Source organism: Papaver somniferum, chromosome 5 (assembly GCF_003573695.1).
Source record: "Papaver somniferum cultivar HN1 chromosome 5, ASM357369v1, whole genome shotgun sequence".
Classification (NCBI taxonomy): domain Eukaryota; kingdom Viridiplantae; phylum Streptophyta; class Magnoliopsida; order Ranunculales; family Papaveraceae; genus Papaver; species Papaver somniferum.
The window spans coordinates 170,150,160-170,173,327 of record NC_039362.1 but is presented as its reverse complement, the minus strand read 5'-3'; the positions used below and the strand labels follow the sequence as shown (position 1 = coordinate 170,173,327).

At 36.2% G+C, this 23,168-nt stretch overlaps 2 protein-coding genes across 2 annotated transcripts; both read right to left on the bottom strand.

Annotated features, from left to right (window-relative positions):
* Positions 1–771: 771 nt before the first annotated feature.
* Positions 772–16,625, bottom strand: LOC113280024 (circumsporozoite protein-like). The gene is made up of 4 exons (XM_026528661.1): positions 16,591–16,625; positions 16,483–16,504; positions 16,263–16,322; positions 772–1,113 (listed from the first exon to the last, which is right to left on the bottom strand). Exons 1-4 carry the CDS (start codon positions 16,623–16,625, stop codon positions 772–774), a joined length of 459 nt encoding a protein of 152 aa, XP_026384446.1.
* A 2,668-nt stretch (positions 16,626–19,293) lies between these two features.
* Positions 19,294–20,331, bottom strand: LOC113283607 (transcription factor MYB73-like). Its single transcript, XM_026532939.1, has one exon. The coding sequence runs from the start codon at positions 20,213–20,215 to the stop codon at positions 19,430–19,432; it is 786 nt and encodes a 261-aa protein (XP_026388724.1). The 5' UTR covers positions 20,216–20,331; the 3' UTR covers positions 19,294–19,429.
* Between the last annotated feature and the right edge of the window lie 2,837 nt (positions 20,332–23,168).

Here is a 23,168-nt window from a genome sequence, read left to right as displayed (position 1 = left end):
GGGTATCTCCTCCGACTCATTGGGTACGTCATAGAAGACCACGTCTTCCATGTATGCTTCTTCTGGGTCGAACGGGTTACTTGTGGTAGGGATCCGGTACTGCTTACCTCCCATATTGGTCTTAACACACTGGTGATATGTTGACGCCACTACCTTGTGATTAAGCAGCCATCCTCTCCCTAGTAGTACATGGAAGCTGGTGTCATTTTCTAGCACGTAGAATGGTGTGAGGGCTCGATAGGGATGACCTTCATGACTAAGTTGACAATCCCGACGGCTGTCTGGGTATGACCACCAAATCCCCTCGCTGTAGTAGTTCACATCCTGATTGCGGACCGCTGCACTCCCAGGATGTCTAGCGCGTGCATTGAGATAATATTTAGGGATAAGTTTATTGAATTGATGAATCATGTTTGTTTATGCATAATACGATTTGCAAACACCAAAGTCCAAACCACTGTTTTTATGTGTTTACTCAATCTTGGTTGAATTGTCATATAAACTGCCAAACAGAGTCTTTGTGACTCCGGTCATGAGAAACTGGTCCTTTTGGGTTAGCCAGGAATTGAGGATGTGAATGATAATTGAAGTTCAAACGATTTTACGTGGAAGCATCCCTACTAAAGTATCACAAAATTGGTTGAATAACCTATTTTTTCTTTTTTCTGGGTGAAAAAGATTTCTAAAAAAAGATATTGTTTAGATATCCTAGAAAAATTAAAGATACTCTTCTAATATCTTAAATGGATATTTCACCCAACTTTTTGTTTTCTATTTTATGATAGCTAACAGTATTTCCTTTTCATTACTTATTTTACTTCCCTTTATGCTATCATCTCCACCACTGCCTTCAATGCTATCATCTTCACCGCCTCCAATGCTATCACCTCCACTTCCACAAGCACCATTACCGCCACCTTTACCACCACCAGAGTCGCCACCTCCTCGAACGTTGTCATCTACGCCATTGTCTCGCCCTCCATCACCACCACTTTCCATGTTGTCACCTCCACCATCCTCATTGACCGCAACACTATCACTGCCATTAACGGGATCACTACCGCCTGTAACATTACCATCATTGGCTCCACCAACACCTGAAGAAGAGGGAGACTAGAAGCTTTTTTGATTAGATGCCAAGGTAAACTCAACTCCAACACCTCAAATTCATTATTCTCAAACTATAACACAAATTAAATCTTGTACCGTGGTGTCTATTTCCACTGTGATAAGTTCAATTTCATGGTAGGTGAACATAGCCCCACAAGCACGTCGATCTGACAAAAAAATAAGAAATTTATATGGAAAGATCACATCAAATGTAATATATACTATTGTTAAAGAGACTCGGTCGTGGAGCGTGAGTGATCCTGGTGCGAGCAAAAGAAAAAAAATTATATTTTCCACTTCTACCTGCCTCCTCCTACTCCATAATCAATAATCTGAACTCTCTAATGGAAAAAGGGTTTACTCCCATTATCAGATAGAAACACAATTTTAAAAACTAATTGAAAATGTTTCCTCAACAAGTTTCATGATTAGCACACCTATTTCATTTTCAAGAAGCCGATATTTAAGTTCGGCTAGTTAAAGCTTAGACTTGATATGTTTTTCAATGATGTTGTAGTAATAAGTTCGTTGAGACTTGTGAAAGCAAAAGATTTTAGACTTATAAAACTTAAAAATAGAAAACTTATTGCAAAATTGATTTCAAGATATTAAAAGTAACCAAGAAACTAGATTCCACTATTACACATGAATGAATGATACTAAATATGTTTCAAAACTCTAACTATCCTTTAAGTCCTGTATTTCTTAATTCACACATAATCAAACATATTCCCAAATATTAATTGTATTCCCTAAGAATAAACTATCAATCAACTAAACAAAGTATAATCTATCAAATTGAATCACAAGTAATTAAGAAAATTATGTGAACATTTAGAACTCCGCAAAAGCGGTGATTGAATGAATTATAAATTGTAAATTAGAGAAAATAAAATTGTTACCAATCATTCATGCATAGATAGCTTCATCCATTGCCTTGGTTGCGCGAGAATTAGCTCATCATCATGGAAACACGCTCAAAATTCATTTTTATTGCTCAAAGGGTGTTTACAAAGATGAAATGGGAGAAACAATGATAAAACAGTGATTTTCTTTTCTCTCCCAAAAACTCTCCCCAAATGTGCTCTCTAGCTCTCTATTTATACACACTAATGCATATCACTCAAATATATTCTTCCATAACTCCAAAATCTTCTTCTTTTTAATTAAAAATATCTTCAGAATTTTTTCTTCTCTTTATTCTATATATTTCTTTACTAAACCCATATCTTCTTTAATTCGCAGAATAAAATCCAAGATAAAATCTTCTAAGGATATCTTTCTTGTTTAATACAAGATAACTCCTTTTTCTTCAAAACTTCATGTTTGTAAGGCAAGAAGATATTTTTATCTTAAAGATAATAAATCCTTTACCGTTGAAACCAAATTTCCCGCCAATTTTTTCTTTTCAAATCAAGGAAGAAGATGGAGCCCCCTTAACCAGTAATGGGGTGCGATTAGAAGTTGGTTCCCTGGGGTGCCCCTTATCAGTTAGGTGCCCCTTATCCAAAACTGGGAGTCCGAATAACATGTGTCCTTCGGGTGCCTATACCAACTTTTCGAGCCGAATTTTCCAAAAATGTTTATTTTCCAAAAATACCTACAAACACATAAAACACCATAATAAGTATAAAATCGAGTACCAACAATACTGAAAATTGAGGACAATTTGGTCATAAAAATGTGTCTATCAAATATCCCCAAACTTATTATTTGCTAGTTCTCGAGCAAATCTAATCTAGAAAAATAAAAATGACTACACTTAGCACGTGCAGCAAGCCGTTAAACCGCTAGGTGGCCTTACCGGCGGAGTGTTGTCTCCGGAGGGTTTACCAGAAGTGTACCCACAAAACCTTTACTCCAGACCTAGCTATCTACGCAGAACCTTGGAAGGCACTAAAGAATCTCCTTGGTTGGCTTACAATCATTGACTATAGGAGGAAGTACCCTGATGCGAAATTCCAATTGTTGTACACGAGTTTTCACTCAACATACTAAAATTCATATATAAGTGACAGAGCTCTACTCAGATAGTTTCTATACATCATAACCGGAGTCAACCAATCACATGGAAAGATTAAGAGGATGGATAAAGAGAAAAACAGATGGTTCAAAGTGAACGGTGTTTCCCATATCTGTCTGAAGGCCTCTGCCAAGATGAACCTATCCTAATGGACTGAGATACCGGTCTGACTAATATCAACACAACTGGCATATACAAGGGGACCAGTGGTCGATAAACCTAACTTTAGGTCAACACAACTGGAATATACAAGGGCACCAGTGGTCGACTTTATTGATTTTATTCCGGTTGGTCTGATGGTCTGGTCTCATACTTTTTTTTTTTAGGTATCTCAATCACCCTATTTCACCCTAGCAATGGTAACAACTTGAGTCGTGTGCCCCACCAAATCGCTTAAGAAATAAAAACAGAAAGGATTAGGATTCAACGAGTTATGGCGAAACTACCATGTTTTTTTTAATTCTAACACCTGAGCTCTGTGCTTTTATGAATAGACTCTTTAGATGTTTCCATCTAATCAGATTGGTTCCTCAACTCCTACAACTAAGATGTTCCCATCCACTTAGATTGGTTAGTGCCAACCTTAATAAGCATAAATTTTTAGGCTATGGAGTTTATTTATTGCAACTAAAAGCTAACAAAAAGTTTCTTCCCCACCGCCAAACTTAAATCTAACATTGTCCTCAATGTTTCTAATGAAAGAGCAATACCAAAAAGTAAGGTAACACGAGGAATCAGTAGGAGAGAAGTCGGAAAGATAGTACCTGGGTGAAGAGAGAAATCAAAAACTAATATATAATATACAATCGCCTCGATGGTCAATCAAGGTTAAACAGGGTCCTCCAGAGGGACCTCCTCAACATCACCTGTAGGAAAGGGCTCTAAAAAGGGTTCAATCTCTGACCGTTAACCTTCGAAGAACTACTACCATTTGGTGTCTCGATCTCAACAGCTCCATGAGGAAAGACAGTGCGAACAATAAAAGGACCCGTCCACCGAGAACGTAACTTCCCAGGGAAAAAATGCAACCGGGTATCATACAGAAGAACTTTTTGACCTGGAGAAAATGAATTTCTTAAAATATTCTTATCATGCACAAGTTTCATTTTGTTCTTATACTCCTTCACACTATCGTAAGCATCTATACGAATCTCTTCCAACTCATTGAGATGGAGTTTCCTATGGGCTCCTGCCTTGTCAAGTGAAAAAATTAGCTGCTTAACAGCCCAATAAGCTCTATGTTCTAACTCAACAGGTAAATGACATGCCTTGCCATACACAATCCGATAAGGCGACATTCCAATGGGGGTCTTAAACGCAGTACGGTAAGCCCATAAGGCATCAGTAAGCCTAGACGGGAAATGGTTCCTAATTTCTGGCAACTTTCACAAGTAACACAGTAACTGTGGGAGTCTTTAAACAACGAAGGCCAATAGAATCCACACTGCAATATTTTAGCAGCAGTCTTCTTAGCACTAAAGTGACCCCCACAAGCATGATCATGACAAAAGGAAATAATACTGGACTGGTCATTCTCAGGTATACATCTCCTAATAATCTGGTATGGACAATACTTAAACAAATAAGGATCATCCCAAAAGAAGTGCTTCACCTCGGCTAAAAACGTAAAACGATCTTGTTTACCCCAATGTTGGGGCATTTGACCAGTAACAAGATAATTCACTATATTCGCATACCAAGGTGCTTGGGTAACAAAGAATAGTTGTTCATCAGGAAAACTATCCCTAACAGGAGGAGAATCATTAAGGGTATCCACAACAAGCCTAGACAAGTGGTCTGCTACTACATTTTCTGCACATTTTTTTATCTCTAATGTCTAAGGAAAATTCCTGCAACAATAGGATCCATCTAATCAATCTAGGTTTAGTATCCTTCTTGGAAAGAAGGTACTTCAAAGCAGCATGATCAGTAAAGATTATGACCTTAGAACCTAAGAGGTAGGATCTAAACTTGTCTAAGGCAAACACAATAGCTAATAGTTCCTTCTCTGTAGTGGTATAGTTCAACTGGGCATCATTCAGAGTTTTGCTAGCATAATAAATCACATGAAGTAACTTATTTTCTCGCTGACCTAGCACCACACCAATAGAATAATCTGAAGCATCACACACGATCTCAAAGGGTAGGTTCCAGTTGGGTGCCTGGACTATGGGGGCGATAGTGAGTAAAGTCTTAAGTTTCTCAAAAGCCTCTAAACAAGCATCATCAAAGACAAACTTAACATCTTTTGCAAGAAAATTGCAAAGAAGTCTAGAAATCAAGCTAAAATCCTTAATGAATCGGCGATAAAAACCTGCATGCCCTAAGAATGACCTAATATATCTTACGGTTTTTTGAACCTGTAAAGTTTTAATGAGGTCAACTTTGGCTCTATCTACCTCTATACCCTTCGAAGATACGATATGCCCTAGAACAATTCCTGAACGAACCATGAAGTGACATTTCTCCTAATTAAGCACTAAATTCTTTTCCTTACACCTAGTCAAAACTAATGACAAATGATGCAAGCACTCATCGAAAAATCATCCATAAAGACCTCTAAGAACCGTTCCACCATGTCAGAAAATATGCTCAACATACAACGCTGAAAGGTCGCACGGGCATTACATAGCCCGAAAGGCATGCGTCTATACGCAAAGGTACCAAAGGGACAGGTAAAAGTGGTTTTATCTTGGTCTTCTGGGGCAATAACAACCTGATTATAGCTGAAGTATCCATCTAAAAATCAATAATGGCTACGTCCAGCTAATCTCTCTAGAATTTGGTCGATGAAGGGAAGGGGAAAGTGGTCCTTCCTAGTGACCTTGTTCAATTTCCTATAGTCAATACAGACACGCCAACCCGTGGTCACCCGGGTTGGGATTAACTCATTGTTATCATTCTGGACTGCAGTAATATCGGATTTCTTGGGAACAACCTGAACGGGGCTGACCCACTTACTGTCTGAAATGGGGTAGATAATGCCTGCATCTAACAGCTTAAGAACCTCAGTTCGAACTACTTCTTTCATATTAGGGTTCAGTCGACGTTGCATCTCCCTAGAAGGTTTGGTGTCACTCTCTAAATAGATTTGATGCATACAATCAGTAGGACTTATACCCTTAATGTCTTTTATGGTCCACCCTAAAGCTTCCTTGTTATTCTGAAGGAAAATCACTTGCCTACTTTCCTGATCACTATCCAAGTCGGATGCTATAATCGCAGGTAAAGTTTCAGATGGGCCTAAAAACACATACTTCAGGGAATCTGGTAATGGTTTAAGGTCCAACTTAGGAGGCTTTTCTAACGAAGGAACTAGGGTAGACTCAGAAACGGGTAGAGGTTCGAACTTAGGTTTCCAGCCATTACTAGTGTCTATCAAAGGGGTTGAATCTAACAAAGCATTCACCTCATTAATCACATCGTCATCATCAAAATCAATCCCAAAGTGGCTAGGCATTTCTCTAATGGATCTTCTAACAAAGTGTTTGGTAATGACTCCTCGACTAATGTTCCTATCATGTTCACCTCTTCTATGTTCGAGTCATCTAGTTCAGAGGGTAGCTTACTAATATTAAAAATCAGCTCAATAGTCATATTACCAAAAGACAAATTCATAATACCATTTCGACAGTTAATGATCGCATTGGATGTAGCTAAAAACGGGCGACCTAAAATCACTGGTATTTGGTTCTCTGGGTCAGGGACAGGTTGGGTATCTAGGATAACAAAATCCACTGGATAAATAAACTTGTCGACCTCAATAAGAACGTCCTCGATCACACCACGAGGAATTTTAACGGACCTATCAGCTAACTGAAGTGTCATCTGGGTAGGTTTCATCTCACCAAGTCCTAGCTTAAGGTACACATGGTATGGCAGTAAGTTCACACTGGCTCCTAAGTCAAGCAAAGCTTTCTCGACACGGTTTACCTATTGTGCAAGAAATAGTAGGGGACCCTGGGTCTTTATACTTAGGAGTAGTGGTATTCTGAATAATAGAACTCACATGACTAGCTAGGAAGGCTTTCTTCTGGACACTAAGTTTTCGCTTTCGCGTACACATATCCTTAAGAAACTTGGCATAAGCGGGAATCTGCTTAATCGCATCTAACAATGGGAGGTTGATAGTAACCTGCTTAAAAACCTCCAATATATCATTAAAGTTGGACTCCCTCTTAGTTGGAACTAGCAGCTGGGGGAACGGGGCTCTGGGAACAAACGGGCTCAGCAGGACCCTCATTGGTCTCTTTGGAGACTCTATCAGTCTCCTCATTTTCTGTCTCAGAAGGGTGAACTACAGCATGTTCACTATCAGGCATGGCAACCTTATTGTCAACTTTCTTTCCACTCCTAAGGGTTGTTATAGAATTCACATGATTGTACGATTTCTCTCTTTTAGGGTTAGGATCAGTTTGACTAGGGAATCTTCCATCTTATCTTTCACTAAGAAACTTAGCTATTTGGCCGACTTGATGTTCTAAGTTAGCAAGAGACTGGGAATTATTCTTAAAATTCTGCCTGGTTTCTTCTTGAAAACCACAGTGGTTCTTTGACAACATCTCATGGTTCTTTGCTAACATAGTAAGGGTTTATTCTAAGGTGGAGATCTTTTTCTCATTCTGAAACTGGGGTTGACCTGGAGAGTTCTTAGCATAACCAAAACCTGGGGGAGGCTGAGAATTACTAGACTGTCCTTGATTCTGACCCTTAGACCAAGAAAAATTAGGATGGTTTCTCCAACTAGGGTTGTAAGTCTCTGAGTATGGGTCAAACTTCTGACGGTTCTCAAACCTAGCATTGTTATAGACAACATGGGCTTGCTCTTCACTAACATGACCTTCCAAAAACGAGTTATTGGGTTCTACTCCATAACTAGACACTTGAGAGGCTCTAAACCTATCATCAGGTTCAACAAGAGACCTATGTTTAGGATGATTCAATTCCAAAGCTTATAACCTTCTAGACAAAGCAGCAAACTTAGCATCAGACCCGAAGCTTGTACCTACCAAATTGGTGCTACTTCTATTGACCAAGAGTCTTTTGGGGGGTTCAACGCAAGACTCACATTGTTGGGATTTTTCAGCGATAGCTCCTAAGAAGGTAAAAGCATCATCAACACTTTTACTAGTGAACTCACCAGCGCACATAGACTCAACCATGGCTTCGGTTGAATAGTCTAAACCATCATAAATAATCTCTACGAGTTTCATCTTATCAAATCCTGGTGAGGACACTGGGATAGGAGATCATTGAATCTCTCTAAGAACCTATAAAGAGACTCTCCCTCTTTGTTGCACATTCGCACTAATTTTTTGCCTAACAGACGCAGTTTTATGCTTAGGGTAGAATTTCATATAGAAAGCAGCAATAAGTTCCTGCCATGTTTCAATGGATTCAGATGGTAAGTTTTCAGCCAGGTCTTGGCTTTATCTCTCAAGGAAAAGGGAAACATCTTAAGTTTCAAGACTTCATCAGTAAGGTCTTTTATTCTAATTGTCCCACAAATTTCCTCAAAGTCCCTAATATGAAAATAAGGGTTCTCATCGTCTTTCCTTAAGAATATAGGGATCATCTGAAGAATACTAGGTTTTATCTCAAAATTAGCCGTAGTGGCTGGCAATTTAATGCACGAAGCTCGGGTGGACCTAGTTGGGAACATGTAATATTTCAAAGTTGCCATCGCTGGCACAACTGAAGTACTAGGGGTATTTTCCTCACGAAGACACAGATTCTCAAAACTGAAGTTTCCAAAAACAGGGCTCTCAAAAGAAGAGTCTTCGAGCTCCCCGCCTTCAGAAGAAGAACTACTAGGTTTATCACTAATCAAACGACCTAAAGTGTTTCTTTTCCAAGCCCGCTCTTTAATAACCTTGGGCATACACTAGAAAAAAAAAAGATAAAGAAAGAAATCCTAAAAGGAAGGGAAGTTTTATGCAAACACAAAGCAGGCTGACTCCACCAAAGAAAACCTAAAGATTTCTAGCAAACAAAAAACATGATGGCTCCACTTTGATTGTTTCTAGACCAGATTCTAATCCTTCGAAAGGGAATTCGTTACAATTTAAGCAAACCCCTCTGGAATCAATCCGAGTTTAAGTAAGTTGAATCCAGACGAGGGAAGCTCAATGGAGCTTTGATACCCCAGGCCTCACCAGCGTTACCAGGCAGGGTATTCAACTCGCAGAAACTATCATGAACATTGAAGCATGCTTAAAAGAGTAACCAATATTTTTCAAATGACTTTCCTATTAAGCTCGTTACCCTATAGGTCTCGTTCTAGTCAAATTTTAGGCTTAGGTTCGCGTTTGGTTTCGTTTTCCTAAGACGGGCAAGAAAGGAACGGTGATGAAACCCGAACCCTTATCTTGTATGGCCAGTCCTTGCCCTTTACAAGGAAATTAAAGAAGCCGTTTTCAAATCCTCAGCATATATGCAAACGAAGGAATACAATAACTCGCTGACAGGAGATTCGCGAGTGTTTCGACAAACTTACCTCCCGTACCAGACGGGGGATGAACCGCTGAAGTCGACTCGGGCCACGACTCCTATGTCATGTACGAACCCGAGGGGCCGAGGAGATATCGTAATCGCCCTCCTTCTCTGCAAACAGTTTATATTTAAACTACCCTTCCGTAGGATTTAAAAAAATAAAGTCCCAAAGTCCACAGTCCAAAGTCCAAAAATAAAGTGCAAAAGAAAAAGATAATCTAAAAAAAAATCTAAAATAAATAAATAAATTGTCTCTCTCTCTCTTTTTTAATTAATTTTTATTCTCCTTTTCTTTCGCTCCTTTCGCTTTGCTTTTACTCCAAATCTTTAAGTATTCACCAAAAGCTTTGGCAAATTTTTCTTTCGCTCCAAATTCCAAAATCTGTAAGGAAAAGACAAAAACCCAGAAACGTAAAGAAGAACAAATAAAATGAAAATGAAAAACAAATAAAAACCTAAAAAAAATCTAAAAACTCTAGCCTAAAGACAAGTCCGCGTCGGCGGCGCCAAAAACTGATGTTATTTTTCAATGATGTTGTAGTAATAAGTTCGTTGAGACTTGTGAAAGTAAAATATTTTAGACTTATAAAACTTAAAAATAGAAAACTTATTGCAAAATTAATTTCAAGATATTAAAAGTAACCAGGACATTAGATTCCAGTATTACACATGAATGAACGATACCAAATATGTTTCAAAACTCTAACTATCCTTTAAGTCCTTTATTTCTTAATTCACACATAATCAAACTTATTCCCAAATATTAATTGTATTCCCTAGGAATAGACTATCAATCAGTTAAACAAAGTATAATCTATCAAAATCAATCACAAGTAATTAAGAAAATTATTTGAACATTTAGAACTCCGCAAAAGCGGTGATTGAATGAATTATAAATTGTAAATTAGAGAAAATAAAATTGTTACCAATCATTCATGCATAGATAGCTTCATCCACTGCCTTGGTTGCGCGAGAATTAGCTCATCATCATGGAAACACGCTCAAAATTCATTTTTATTGCTCAAATGGTGTTTACAAAGATGAAATGGGAGAAACAATGATAAAACAATGATTTTCTTCTCTCCCAAAAACTCTCCCCAAATGTGCTCTCTATCTCTCTATTTATACACACAAATACACATCACTCAAATATATCTTCCATAACTCCAAAATCTTCTTATTTTTAATTAAAAATATCTTCAGAATTTTTCCTTCTCTTTATTCTATATATTTCTTTACTAAACTCATATCTTCTTTAATTCGCAGAATAAAATCCAAGATAAAATCTTCTAAGGATATCTTTCTTGTTTAATACAAGATAACTTCCTTTTTCTTCAAAACTTCATGTTTGTAAGGCAAGAAGATATTCTTATCTTAAAGATAATAAATCCTTTACCGTTGAAACCAAATTTCCCGCCAATTTTTTCTTTTCAAATCAAGGAAGAAAATGGAGCCCCCTTAACCAGTAATGGGGTGCGATTAGCAGTTGGTTCCCTGGGGTTCCCCTTATCAGTTAGGTTCCCCTTATCCAAAACTGAGAGTCTGAATAACATGTGTCCTTCGGGTGCCTATACCAACTTTTCGAGCCGAATTTTCCAAAAATGTTTATTTTTCAAAAATACCTACAAACACATAAAACACCATAATACGTAGAAAATCGAGTACCAACAATACTGAAAATTGAGGATAATTTGGTCACAAAAATGTCTCTATCAAGACTCCAGAGTCATCCCAACCTACAAAGTCTGGGATTGTACCATAAAAACCCCAATAATGTACTTATACAAAAATCAACTAGTCTGCATGAGACATAAGAAATGTAGAAGTTGTAATAAGCTTTAAGGCTCAAAACTACTAAACTAAGGATAGCGAACATTGCACTTGGCACTGAATTTCAGCTTACTTAATAGAAAACGTGATTTTACTACTATAAACAGGATGAAACCAGTTGTAACCTGATCTAAAACAGGATGAAATTAGTATCATCCTAGTTTAAACACGGGTAAACAATATTAAACCCAATTTAAAACAAGTTGAAACTAATTTCAACCTAGTTTAAACATACGACACCCTCAAACAGACAAAAATAAGAGAAAAACCTTTGTTTGATATAGACGTTGCAAAAACTAACTTGTATAGCATAGGTTGATGCATATGTGTGTTTAGGACTACTAAGGAAATGTTTTAACAAGTTTGTATTATATACGGAAAACCAAGTAGGGAGAACTCATATCTGCAAGTAAACTAGGTTTGTAGATAAATATTTTTGTATGGATGCGATGCAAAAATGCAGCTGGAATGGAAAAAAACTAACATTCTTATAGATGGCGACACAAATATAAAATTGGATTGTGTGATTGTGTTGGTACTAACATCCATCGCATAGGAAAAATTTAAAGAGCACCAACACTCTTATGAATAGATAATGAACTAAACAACACTTACATTATCAAAATCAATAATTATGGAATATGAAACAACTTTGATGATAAAAAAAAAAACATGAGTATCAAATATAAACCATTTTAAACAGGATGAAACCAATACCATCCATGTTTAGACATGGGTGAAATTAAATTCAACCTAATCTAAAATATGATGAAACCGATTTCATCCTAGTTATAAACTAGTTTTGATTAAATCTAAGAAAACAATTCTAAAATCGGATGAAACAAATTTCATCCTAGTTTAGATATGGGTGAAATCAAATTTAACACAATCTAAAATATGATGAAACCAGTTTCATCTTAGGTTAAACATGGGTGAAACCAAATTCAAATAATTCTAAAACTGGATGAAACCAATTTCATCATAGTTTTGACATGGGTGGAAACAAATTCAACCCAATCCAAAACATGGTGAAACCAGTTTCATCATAGTTTAAGAAGTGGGTGAAACCAAATTTAATTGAATTTAAAGCATGGAACTAGTTTCATCCTGGTTCAAACATGGGGTAACCAAATTCAAATCTGTATGAACCATATGTATCTAGACTAACTAGATGAAAACCTATTATACAAATTAGTGTATACACACATACATCAGTAACTAGGGTTATATGGAACCAAACCAAACTCAACCAATTTAAAACTAGATTTACAATAATGTATTTCAGAAAATTTAATCAAAAAAGAAGTTAGGGTTAGGAAACTTACGTGGTTTATGATTATCAAAAGTCATGTTGATGATTCAAGATCTAATTCAACTTGTTGATCTCGTAAATTGATGAAATTAGAAAAATAATAATAAAATTAGGGCATCAAAAATCTTTAATAATGGTGGAGTTTTATGTTGGTGGTGGTGTCGACTGAAATCAAGTAGGGATTGGTGTTTGTGGTGGCGATGTACTGCAATCTTGATGTCAATGGTGTCGATGATGGAGAAATTGAAGGTGATGGTGGTGGAGAAAGATGGTGTTTATTGATTTGTTGTGTAACCCGTGGTAGAAAAATTGATTGGACGGTGGTGGAGAAATTTAGTAGCTATTGATTTGATGTGTAAAAAATCATTGTAGAGACGGTGGAAATAAATGGAGTTCATATATGTTTTCTGTAGGTTGAGAGAAAAATGACGATGGAAAGGACGGAGGGATATATAAGACAGGTGAAGAAAGAAAAATCAGGGTTATAATTGTTAGTTTCATTCTTATTTGTTGCTCGTCCATTTCACCCAGGCTAATATCTCACTCGTCTATAATAACCTGATTTTAAGAATATCCGGGTACTTGACCCATTTTCTCCTAAAGTATAATGTACATACAAATTTGTTTCTAGCAAACTTAAGGGATATATTACCACACATGCCAGCCTGCCGGAGCTCTCTTACAATTGCCACGTAGAGCTTGCATGACCACAAACCTCAATCTTACTCATGTACCAGTACCAGTTGTACTTCTGCACGCGCTTTGGTACTTATGTATTTGGTTATTATCTGAAACATTCAATAATACATGCGTTTTCCATTTTAAATCTCTAAAAGCTAACACAAAAATTATTGAAACAACTCAAATAAAGATTCAAATCTAAGTTAAGTAATTAAATCTCTAAAAGCTAACATATAAATTATTGAAACAACTCAAATAAAGATTCAAATCTAAGTTAAGTAACTTTCATGAAATAAAAGAACTCTTTCTGAGACTTAAAATAATTGAAGTGGTGTTGTGCAGGTTATAATTGAATATTAAAGAATATTTGAAGACGAAGAAGATTTCTTATTGGTTTTCGTATCTTTGTGTGTGCTTGCACAAACCTTGATCGGTTGGGATCCAACTAGAATCAGATTTATTAAATTGATTAGTTGCGTGAGAACGACATCGCTTTATAGTTTCTCGTTGAGATCTGATCCCTGAATCTAAACTTGACTACTTTGGTAGTTATTGGATAGATTGATCTAACCAGGCGAAGGAGTTTATTGAATCTGATCCCTGAAGAGCCTTTGCGAATGACGTAAGATATATTTATCTTAAAGGAATCAATAGAGTTTTTACCAAATATATTTGTTGTTCCTTTACTTCTTGGAATACGATCAAAAGGAATTGTACCCGTGCGTGACTCTTGAAGTCAACGCAGGGATACTGAGGAAACTAAGTGAACTAGGGGTAGTTGCTTGGTCTCAACTATACGAAGTTGGTGTATGTTTTGTATAGCGGCTTAATTCTGAGAGTATTCAATTCAGGACTAGGTTCCGGGGTTTTTCTGCATTTGCAGTTTCCTCGTTAACAAAATCTTATTGTGTCATTTACTTTATCTTTCCGCACTATAATTGTTTTAGTATAATTAAAGTAAATTGCACTTTATGTTAACTCCAATATACTTGATAGTGATCATATAGAGTTTGGTTAAGTCCGAACCTATTATCAAGTATCACACTTTTTTTGTCGTATTGTCTCGATCTCGTATCCATAGACGATCACACAAAGTGTGAATACCGAAGTTGTTGTATTATCTCGACTTTATCCATATACGATCACACTTGGTAAGAAGACTTATAGGTTGAAACAAAAAGATTGTGATGTATTTGGGGTACCTTCGTTTTTTCACTCACAATTTGCAAATCTTAATTTTAGTGGTTAAAAATCCGTCGATTTTCAACTGTTTATTTGAACAGTATTAATTGATAATGTTATACGTCTCGGAATATGACCATTTTGGCTATGAACGTAGAGCTTTGTAAAAGCAACATATCCAAAAATATTAAGTTCGGAATCAGTTAACCTTTGGTTTTTATTTAGATGACGTTGAAAATGTGAGATAATGTGAGAATAAAATCGCAAGAGATCTCCTTTTCTTTTCTTATTTTCTTATATAAAACTCTATCTGTCTTAAGTTGTCATCTGAATCGGCCATAGGCCCATAGTCTTTGGGATTCCGGTCTTGAGAAAAAGCCCATAATTGAAGTTAAAAGAGGATCATAAGATTGAGAAAAAAAACCATAATTGAAGTTAAAAGAGAATCATAAGATTTACGTGGAAAAAGAGGATCATAATAAGATGAGAAACTTAGGCTAATGCCCAACCCATGGATAACCCATAATATGAGGCCTTTAATTAAAAGAAGTTTAAATATAGGCCCCGAGTTATTAAAGGACATTCATACCCATTTATATATTTTCAAGCCCATAATTAAATAAAAATTAAATTTAGGCTCCAAAATATTAAATTTAGGCCCAAAATTATTAAAATATACTGCGAATGTGTAAACAGAAGTTACACATGCATATGGCATGTGTATCCAGAAGTTACACATTCATATGACATGTGTAATGCAAAGTTACACTTGTATATATATGTGTGGACTCACATATGTGTATGGCAAGAAACGGTTACACATGTGTACCCAGAAGTTACACATGTGTATGGCATGTGTATCTAAAAGTTACACATCCATATGCATGTGTAACTTTTTATTACACATGCTATGTGTATGTGTATCTACAAGTTACACATCCATATGCATCAATTATACATCAAAACTGCATATACAGGTATTAGTTTAATTTTCATTTACAATAATTCGTCTGTTTATCAATTAAATCAATCTGCACAAAATTTTAGCAGGCAACAACAAATACCTTGAAGCATACCACATTTTTTTCAAAAATAACCAAATAATTAACATATTTCTTCGCCAATGCGCTCCCTGCTAATATTATATTCAATAGCAGCTCTCTGACCTCATCACTTGCAGCAACTTCCGTTAACTCTTCATCAAGTAAAAAACTGAACCTTGCACTTGAAAGGCACAACATTATCAACATCTTCAAACAACATACTTTGGAAAAAAAACATGCCTCATTAGTTTATTCACGATTACCACATGAATTGCGAACCACAAAACCCAAAGTCAACAAAATCTATATTATTTGCCTTTTGAAATGTATAGTTCAAGAGACGAATCATATAAGGATGGGAAACATACATACCTAAATACATGTGTAAACAACAATTACACATCCTAAAAGCATGTGTAACTAGCAGATACACATGCTATAAAGCATGTGTAACTAGCAGATACACATGCTATAAAGCATGATTTCATCAAAATATGGGTTCCTACCAACATAAGGCTCCAGGCTTTTCCAATAATTCTATACAGTTAACATATAGTGACATAAAGAGTTATAGATGATTTACAATTACCCATGTATCTTCCTGATACGGTTTACAATTAACGTATAGGTTATGTCGCCTAAGTATTGCCTGAAATAACACATATACATAATCAAATAGGATGGCAAACAGAGTACAGTTAACAGATAACGTGAGTAAATGTCTTCCTCTTAGTTCATATTCAAATATCGACTCATAGCCATAGCAAACCTTTTCCTTTGCAGATAGTACGAAACTATGTGAAATATACCTCTGTAATTAACCTCATGTCTCTGCATGTTGCATTAAATGAAGGGTCAATAAGCACTCAAAAAAAGTTTAAGAACAATAATGGAAGGATATTAACATATTCATATACCTCAGGGATGTTTTTAATATGTTTTCATATGACATTTCATTATAAACCTCAGAAATAGCATTTATAAACCTCTACATTTAGCTTACTGGAGAATATGAAAGGCGGTAGAAATAGTAACTAGTTACGATTTCCATAATGCATACGACATGTGTAATCTGAAGTTACAGATGCATATGGCATGTGTATATTGAATTTACACATGCATATGGTGAACAAAAGATATAAACCTGAACTATTAGAAGGTTCACAACAAGATAATGAAGATATTAACAGTAACATAATACAATCTCTATGTTTAAGATTGACATACAAAGTTCATAGGTGAATAAAACAATTTTCATGCATCAAGTAAAGTCTGCGAAAAACTTGAATGTTTACTGATAACGGTTTCAAATTTCCAAAAAACAATCATCACATCAGAAGATTAAAAATGCAGCAAGGTCAATGCTCAAAGATATGTGCTTATGCATGAATTGCGACAAATTATTTATCATTCACAGGGGAACCAAATTGTAGACTTCTAATGTTGGTTTAAACTATAAGCTTTCATCCAAGTAAACAAATTTGTAATATAGCCAAAAATTGAAAACATTGAAACCTTACATATTTAGTCACTTACGAATCAATGGCTTCTCATAGATGTTCATCATTCTGCAACATTCTTTTCTCCACTGATGCAGGCTTCTATACTGTTGTAGCATTTGCTCGCAGTTGCAAAAACATATATGCATTCAGATATCCATGTACTCATTATGAATCAACAACTCCACCAAAATTTAAGGACCTGTGGAAGTGATTCTGAAAACAGAAAATCATATTCTCTCAATTAATTATCATTATATTTTAAAATTTTGAATCAAAAACTTTATTCATGTTTTACTACGGCAGGAATTATAGATGTGATCCTCCGATCGAAACTATAAGCATTAAAGAACATAAATAAGATTTTAATTAGGGAAAAATTTGAAAAGCATGAATTCCATATGTAATAGAGATGATAATTCGCTGAGATTGAATCTCAAATTCGTTATTGGATCATTACAAGAAATTGAGAGTTATGACGATTTTAACAAGCAACAGATCTGAAACTTTTGTCCAAGATTCTTCAAAAAAAATTGTATTAAAACGATCAGAGCGAATAGATGATTGTAGATCTGAGCTCTAATTTTGATTCAAATTACTTAATTGAATTTTTTTTTTTAAGATTTAGGTTTTGAAACCCTAAAACGCTTTTCTGAAATATGTTTTTGAAATCGAACAACTTAAATGTATCAAATGAAGCACAAAAGAAGATAAACTTATCTTTATACTCAGATTCAAATCAATTTGTGCCGGAGTTATAGAGATTTGAAGTTCGTCCTCTGATTCAAACTTTTAGATTGAATCAAATCGATTACTTTCGTTCTTCTGTTAATACGCAAAAGTCATCAGCGATTATCGATGGAGCGAGAATCGTTTTCTTGCTCTCTGCAATTTTTTCTTAGGTTTGATGAAAGAACCCTAATTTTCTTCAGAGCAAAGACGAGAGAAAAGTGAGAGAAAGTGAAAATGAAAATGAATCTGGAAATGAAACTTATAACCTATTTCATTAGGTATATATAGTAAAGGGCATTTTTGATATTACGAATTTTTCCCAAACTCTAAACTTTATTACCAAGCCCTGAAATCTAAAGTCCTGGACCTAGAAATATTAAAAAGTGAAAGTATGAAGTTGATAGGGAAAGATCCATTTAGTGAGGCTTTTATATATTGAAACCATATAACAGAGGTTCTAGTATTTTTCACTAAATATTTACGTGGAAGCTTCTCACAGTCTTGCCCAACTAAAACAAAGCATAGTTATGAATTTGTTTCTAGCAAACGTGGGGGCCATTACCCACACATGCCAGCCTGCCTGAGCCCTCTCATAATTTCCACGTAGATCTTGCATGACCACAAAACCTCAATCCTACTCCTGTACCAGTACCGGTTGTACTTCCGTACGCGCTTTGGTACTTACTAACATGTATTTGGTTGTTATATGATGCTGGAAATTTTGGGTTAGACAAGAGGATGAAAACAGAAAATGGTGTACTCCTGACTTCAAGGTTCTTTCGATTCTTTTAGACAATAATTCGATCTTTCCCAATAAATTTGGCGAGTACAAACGGTCTCTCGAATTATGTCTTCAGGATTCAATGAAGCCTAATACCGTAATCGAATTCAAGGATTGTACTTCCTTGACCCGACCAAGAATCACACTGTATAAGGTTCTGATGATGCTTTTTAGAGAAGAAGAAAACATATTGTTTTTGATGTATTGGAATGGGAGAACATCTTCGCTACTTATAGTGATATTCATGCCTGTTGGTAGTGTCGTTTCATCACCAACAGACGCTTCCAAAAATCATTAATGGTGGCTTATGGGAAGAGACGCGTCTGTTCAATTTTGAATGGAAACTTTTAGGCTTTACAAAGTAAAACCAGAAAAAAAAAATCCACGGGACGCTGTCTCGGAATCTGCTAGGGAGCGTTAAGACCCCCACGACCTGACCGGTCAGGTCGATCACCGTATAACTCTGCGTAACAGCAAACCTTGAAAATATCCAACATGTGAAACATTTAGTGGTACGTACGTTTTACATTTTGAACTCTTTTTATAACAAAAAAAAAATCAATTAAACAACTTAAATAAGATTAAAAATCTAAGTTAAGAAACTTTCATGAAACAAAAGAACTCTTTATGAGACTCAAAATAATAAACTAGACCAATTAGTTAAGCACATTACAAGATTATTAAGCGAACGAAAAAGAAAACTACTAATGATTGTACATTACTACTAGATCATGACTACACTTTTTAAGGAAACCTAGAACTTGTTTCCGTTGATGAAGTAAAAGATGTTGAAACATAGTTTCTAACCTCCCTAGCAATAACATCTCTCATAGCATCCCAAAAACCATCTCCAGGAACATTCTCGTTCCTCGACGATGCCGACGTTTGTCGACTCTCCGGCGCTGCAAAATAACTACTACCAGGTGGTGCTAGTGTAAGATTTGTTGGTGGGTCGGATTCTGTTGACGATAACATAAAGCCTGTAGTAGTGTTATTATTGTTACTGAAACTTTCCCCATTGTTATTATTATAATTATCAGTACTGCAGTTACTACCATTACTACACTGACGACGATGATGATGTTGAGGTTGTCTTTGTTTTCTCTTGAGTGTTGAATTCCAATGGTTCTTAACAGCATTATCAGTTCTACCAGGAAGTAGTCTAGCAATGGTAGCCCATCTATTACCATATTTAGCTTGAGCATCTAAAATGATCTCATCTTCCGACAGTGAAAACGGACGATGTTCCACATTAGGACTTAATTGATTACACCACCTTAACCTACATGATTTGCCAGATCTACCCGGTATGTGACGACTAACTAATGACCAATTTCTAGCTCCATGTTGATCAACTAACCGTGTTAGTATTTTATCTTCTTCAGCACTCCATGGTCCTTTAATTCTCTCAGACTTCGATCCTATCAAGCTTGTGTGCTTACCGCTACCTAGTAACATAGAATCAGACTCTGATGAAGAAGATGAACATACTGAATTTGTCGATGAATAAGACGTGTTTGGTGGCTCCATGATAAAAGAACTAGATATGGGAGGGAAAGAGAGTGAAATGAAAAATGCAAGACTAAGGTTTGTTGGATGAATGAAAGAATGAATGAAGTTCTCGGAGCTCAAAACATTGACATATATACAGCTAGAAGAATCTGACATTTTGGATATAGGTATTATTTGTTGTTGATATTGGTGCGTGTGGGTGCTGGGGGTTTGTTTCTAGGAAGCTCTCGTACTGCTAGTGTGGTGGGGGTTCCCAAATTACAACAGGTGTGTTGAAGGCGCATCCCCTGTTGGATAATTCTCTGTTTTGTCATTATCCGCGCGTGCAACCCCGCGAGTGTTTTTAATGTTCCTTAGCTTTTTCAGGAGTACGTTACAATATGGACATGAATATACGGAAACATGGTCCCACCCGAAAAGAAACAAATTTCTACGGTCTAAACCACATCAAAACTATATTAGAAACGATCTGAACCGTCGGATCTGAGAAATGGAAATAATTTGTTCTAGGAAAAGGCATGACAGTTAAGAAATAGCTGTTAAACAGAAAACGTTTAAAACGATAAGTGATTAAGAAGTTTGGGGACCTACTTTTTTGACTATATTGTAGGACTAACAGCTGTAGTCCAAATCCACTAGCTGCTTTTTTACATTTTAAGTCATTTGAATCAACGGCTGAGATTGTTTGAAGAGTTCTAACCCGAAAGTAAGAAAACGACGGACTGTACTCTATAACTAAAACGTAGGGTATAGGTCCCACAACCAGGCTGGAAGAATCTCACGTGATTCCACATCATCAATTATACTAGTATTACTATTCACACGGTTTGACTTAAAATACTCCAAATTCAAGGACTGATATCAAAATCTTTCATCAGGTGCCACGTGGGATTATTTAATATTATTTGGACTTACGTACTCCTTTGGCTGGTGTACACTGTGATAATAATAGTACTCCGGTGCATTATCACCCGTTGGATGATGCTTATTTTTAATCGGATGGTTGATTGTTGATGGATGACGGGATTGCTGGGGTGATGTCAATAATATCAATGTACGGAAGCAGTTGGGCAGTTAGAGAGTGGAAGCTGCATTTGCCGTTTGCTATTGCAACAGCTGGATATCACTCTTCCCCACCGACCCATCCCTTTTTTTCTCTTTCACCTTTTCTTTCTTTTTTTTTTTTTTTTTTACTTTTTGGTCTCAAAGAATTAACTGTTTGGTGTGATTATAGAGTTACAACTTTTGTTTTGGACGGTCTTTAGATGTTAACGTGGTAACTACAATTCTGACCGGAGTCCTCATGCCGATTAGTGAGTCACCGCCAAAGACAAGTATCGGTCCGGTCATCTACACGAAATCATTGTTGTACACGATACACCAGTCGCCAAATTAGAAATTGTTGGGGAATAACGATTAAAACTGACAATATATCAAATAACTAATTAATATAAGAGGCACTTATTTGATTTTTCAGTCGTCTTCGATTCAATTGTTGATGATTTGAACATCCCTTTTAAACACCATAGACAGAAGAAACTGGTAATGGTAGATTGAGTCACATGTTCAACATGTTGTCTTTAAGACAAGAATGCCCGGCTACACTCTGAAAAAGATGATGCTATAGTCCTACGGGTACATCTGCCTTCAAGATAAAACAATCTTAACAAAGCTTGAATAGCACATTCAAACCTTGTCCTTCTAGAACTTGGCAGCGGAAAACTCACGAAACGTTAGGACTTAAACTCTTGTACCAAACATAGAAGACGAAAAAGAAGTTCTCTCTACGGACGGATTCATGAGAGGTTCATCATATATAAAACCCTAGTGCAAATCAAAAATATATATGGAAAACTTATCCCGTAAAAACTAAGAGATAAATTTGGAAGGTATTTTTATTATTTGAAAAACCGTTTTATTAGTATTAATTTTTATTCAACATAAAACCTTATTTTTTCCAACAATCCCCCACATGAATGAAAATACGATAAAACGCGAAAAACATGAAATATCACGAATAGGCATAGGTGCCCATAAGGTCTTGAACCTTTGCTTAGTGAGAGGTTACCGGAACTACTTATTAGTCAGTGAACGCGATGTCTTGAACTGTCTAACATTTGGTGTAACTCGCGATAACAACCACACATGATATCTCCAAGGTTGCTGCCAAGCTCATGCGGTTGTGTCCGTTTTGGCCCTGGACGTATCTTGTTTCTCAGAATGCTCTAGAGAATCAGCTCATATTCTCATAGGAAGCGACCCACTTCCTCATTCAGATATGTGAGTTCCATCAAGAGTGTTCACTGCTACACCCCACTTCAATCTTAAATTGAAACTATAGAACTCATTAAGACTTATTAAAGGTCATCCTTCACATGCAGCCACACTATCACATCTACACCATAAGGAAGGGACAGAGAATATAATTCTCTGATAGGGTTTACCTTTACCCACCACAAATTAGTTGTCTCATTAGAAACCTTGATCTTGGGATCTCCAGTCAGCAAGGTTGAGTATCCTTCATGGCAAGTTATTATTTTATGAGCTTAAGTCCCATCCCCCTTGATGTATAATTACAAACTATATCTCTAGATTATCCTTTCGTCAAAGCATCACTAATTTTTCTGTTGACTTCACTAAGTCCATGAGGTTCTCTTTTGACTTCACATGTCTACTGAGACTCTCTTTTTGACTTCACGAATCAACTAAAATTACTTCATTAGAGAGTATAGTTGTCTTACCGAATTATCCTTCTCTGAGTATGTCTAGACTTTGTCATTGCTCATTTACTTTAGACTCACATAGTCAATTGAGTTTCTGCAATGATGGCTACAGGCTTCGGTCACAGAGGAATATCTTCTAAGAAGCATATTAATAGCCATTCGGCTTCCTCTCGTGCTTGAATTAAAGCACACGAACTTTGATTTCTCGAAAAATCAATTTCATCATGTCTATTTTAAAGACTTCCTTA

Coding starts and splice junctions, on each gene's coding strand:
- LOC113280024 (XM_026528661.1), bottom strand. CDS start 16,625: ATGTCATATGAAAACATATTAAAAACATCCCTGAG. Junction 16,505..16,590: donor ATATTAAAAACATCCCTGAG/GTATATGAATAT, acceptor TGCAACATGCAG/AGACATGAGGTTAATTACAG. Junction 16,323..16,482: donor ACATGAGGTTAATTACAGAG/GTATATTTCACA, acceptor GTGTTATTTCAG/GCAATACTTAGGCGACATAA.
- LOC113283607 (XM_026532939.1), bottom strand. CDS start 20,215: ATGGAGCCACCAAACACGTCTTATTCATCGACAAATTCAGTATGTTCA.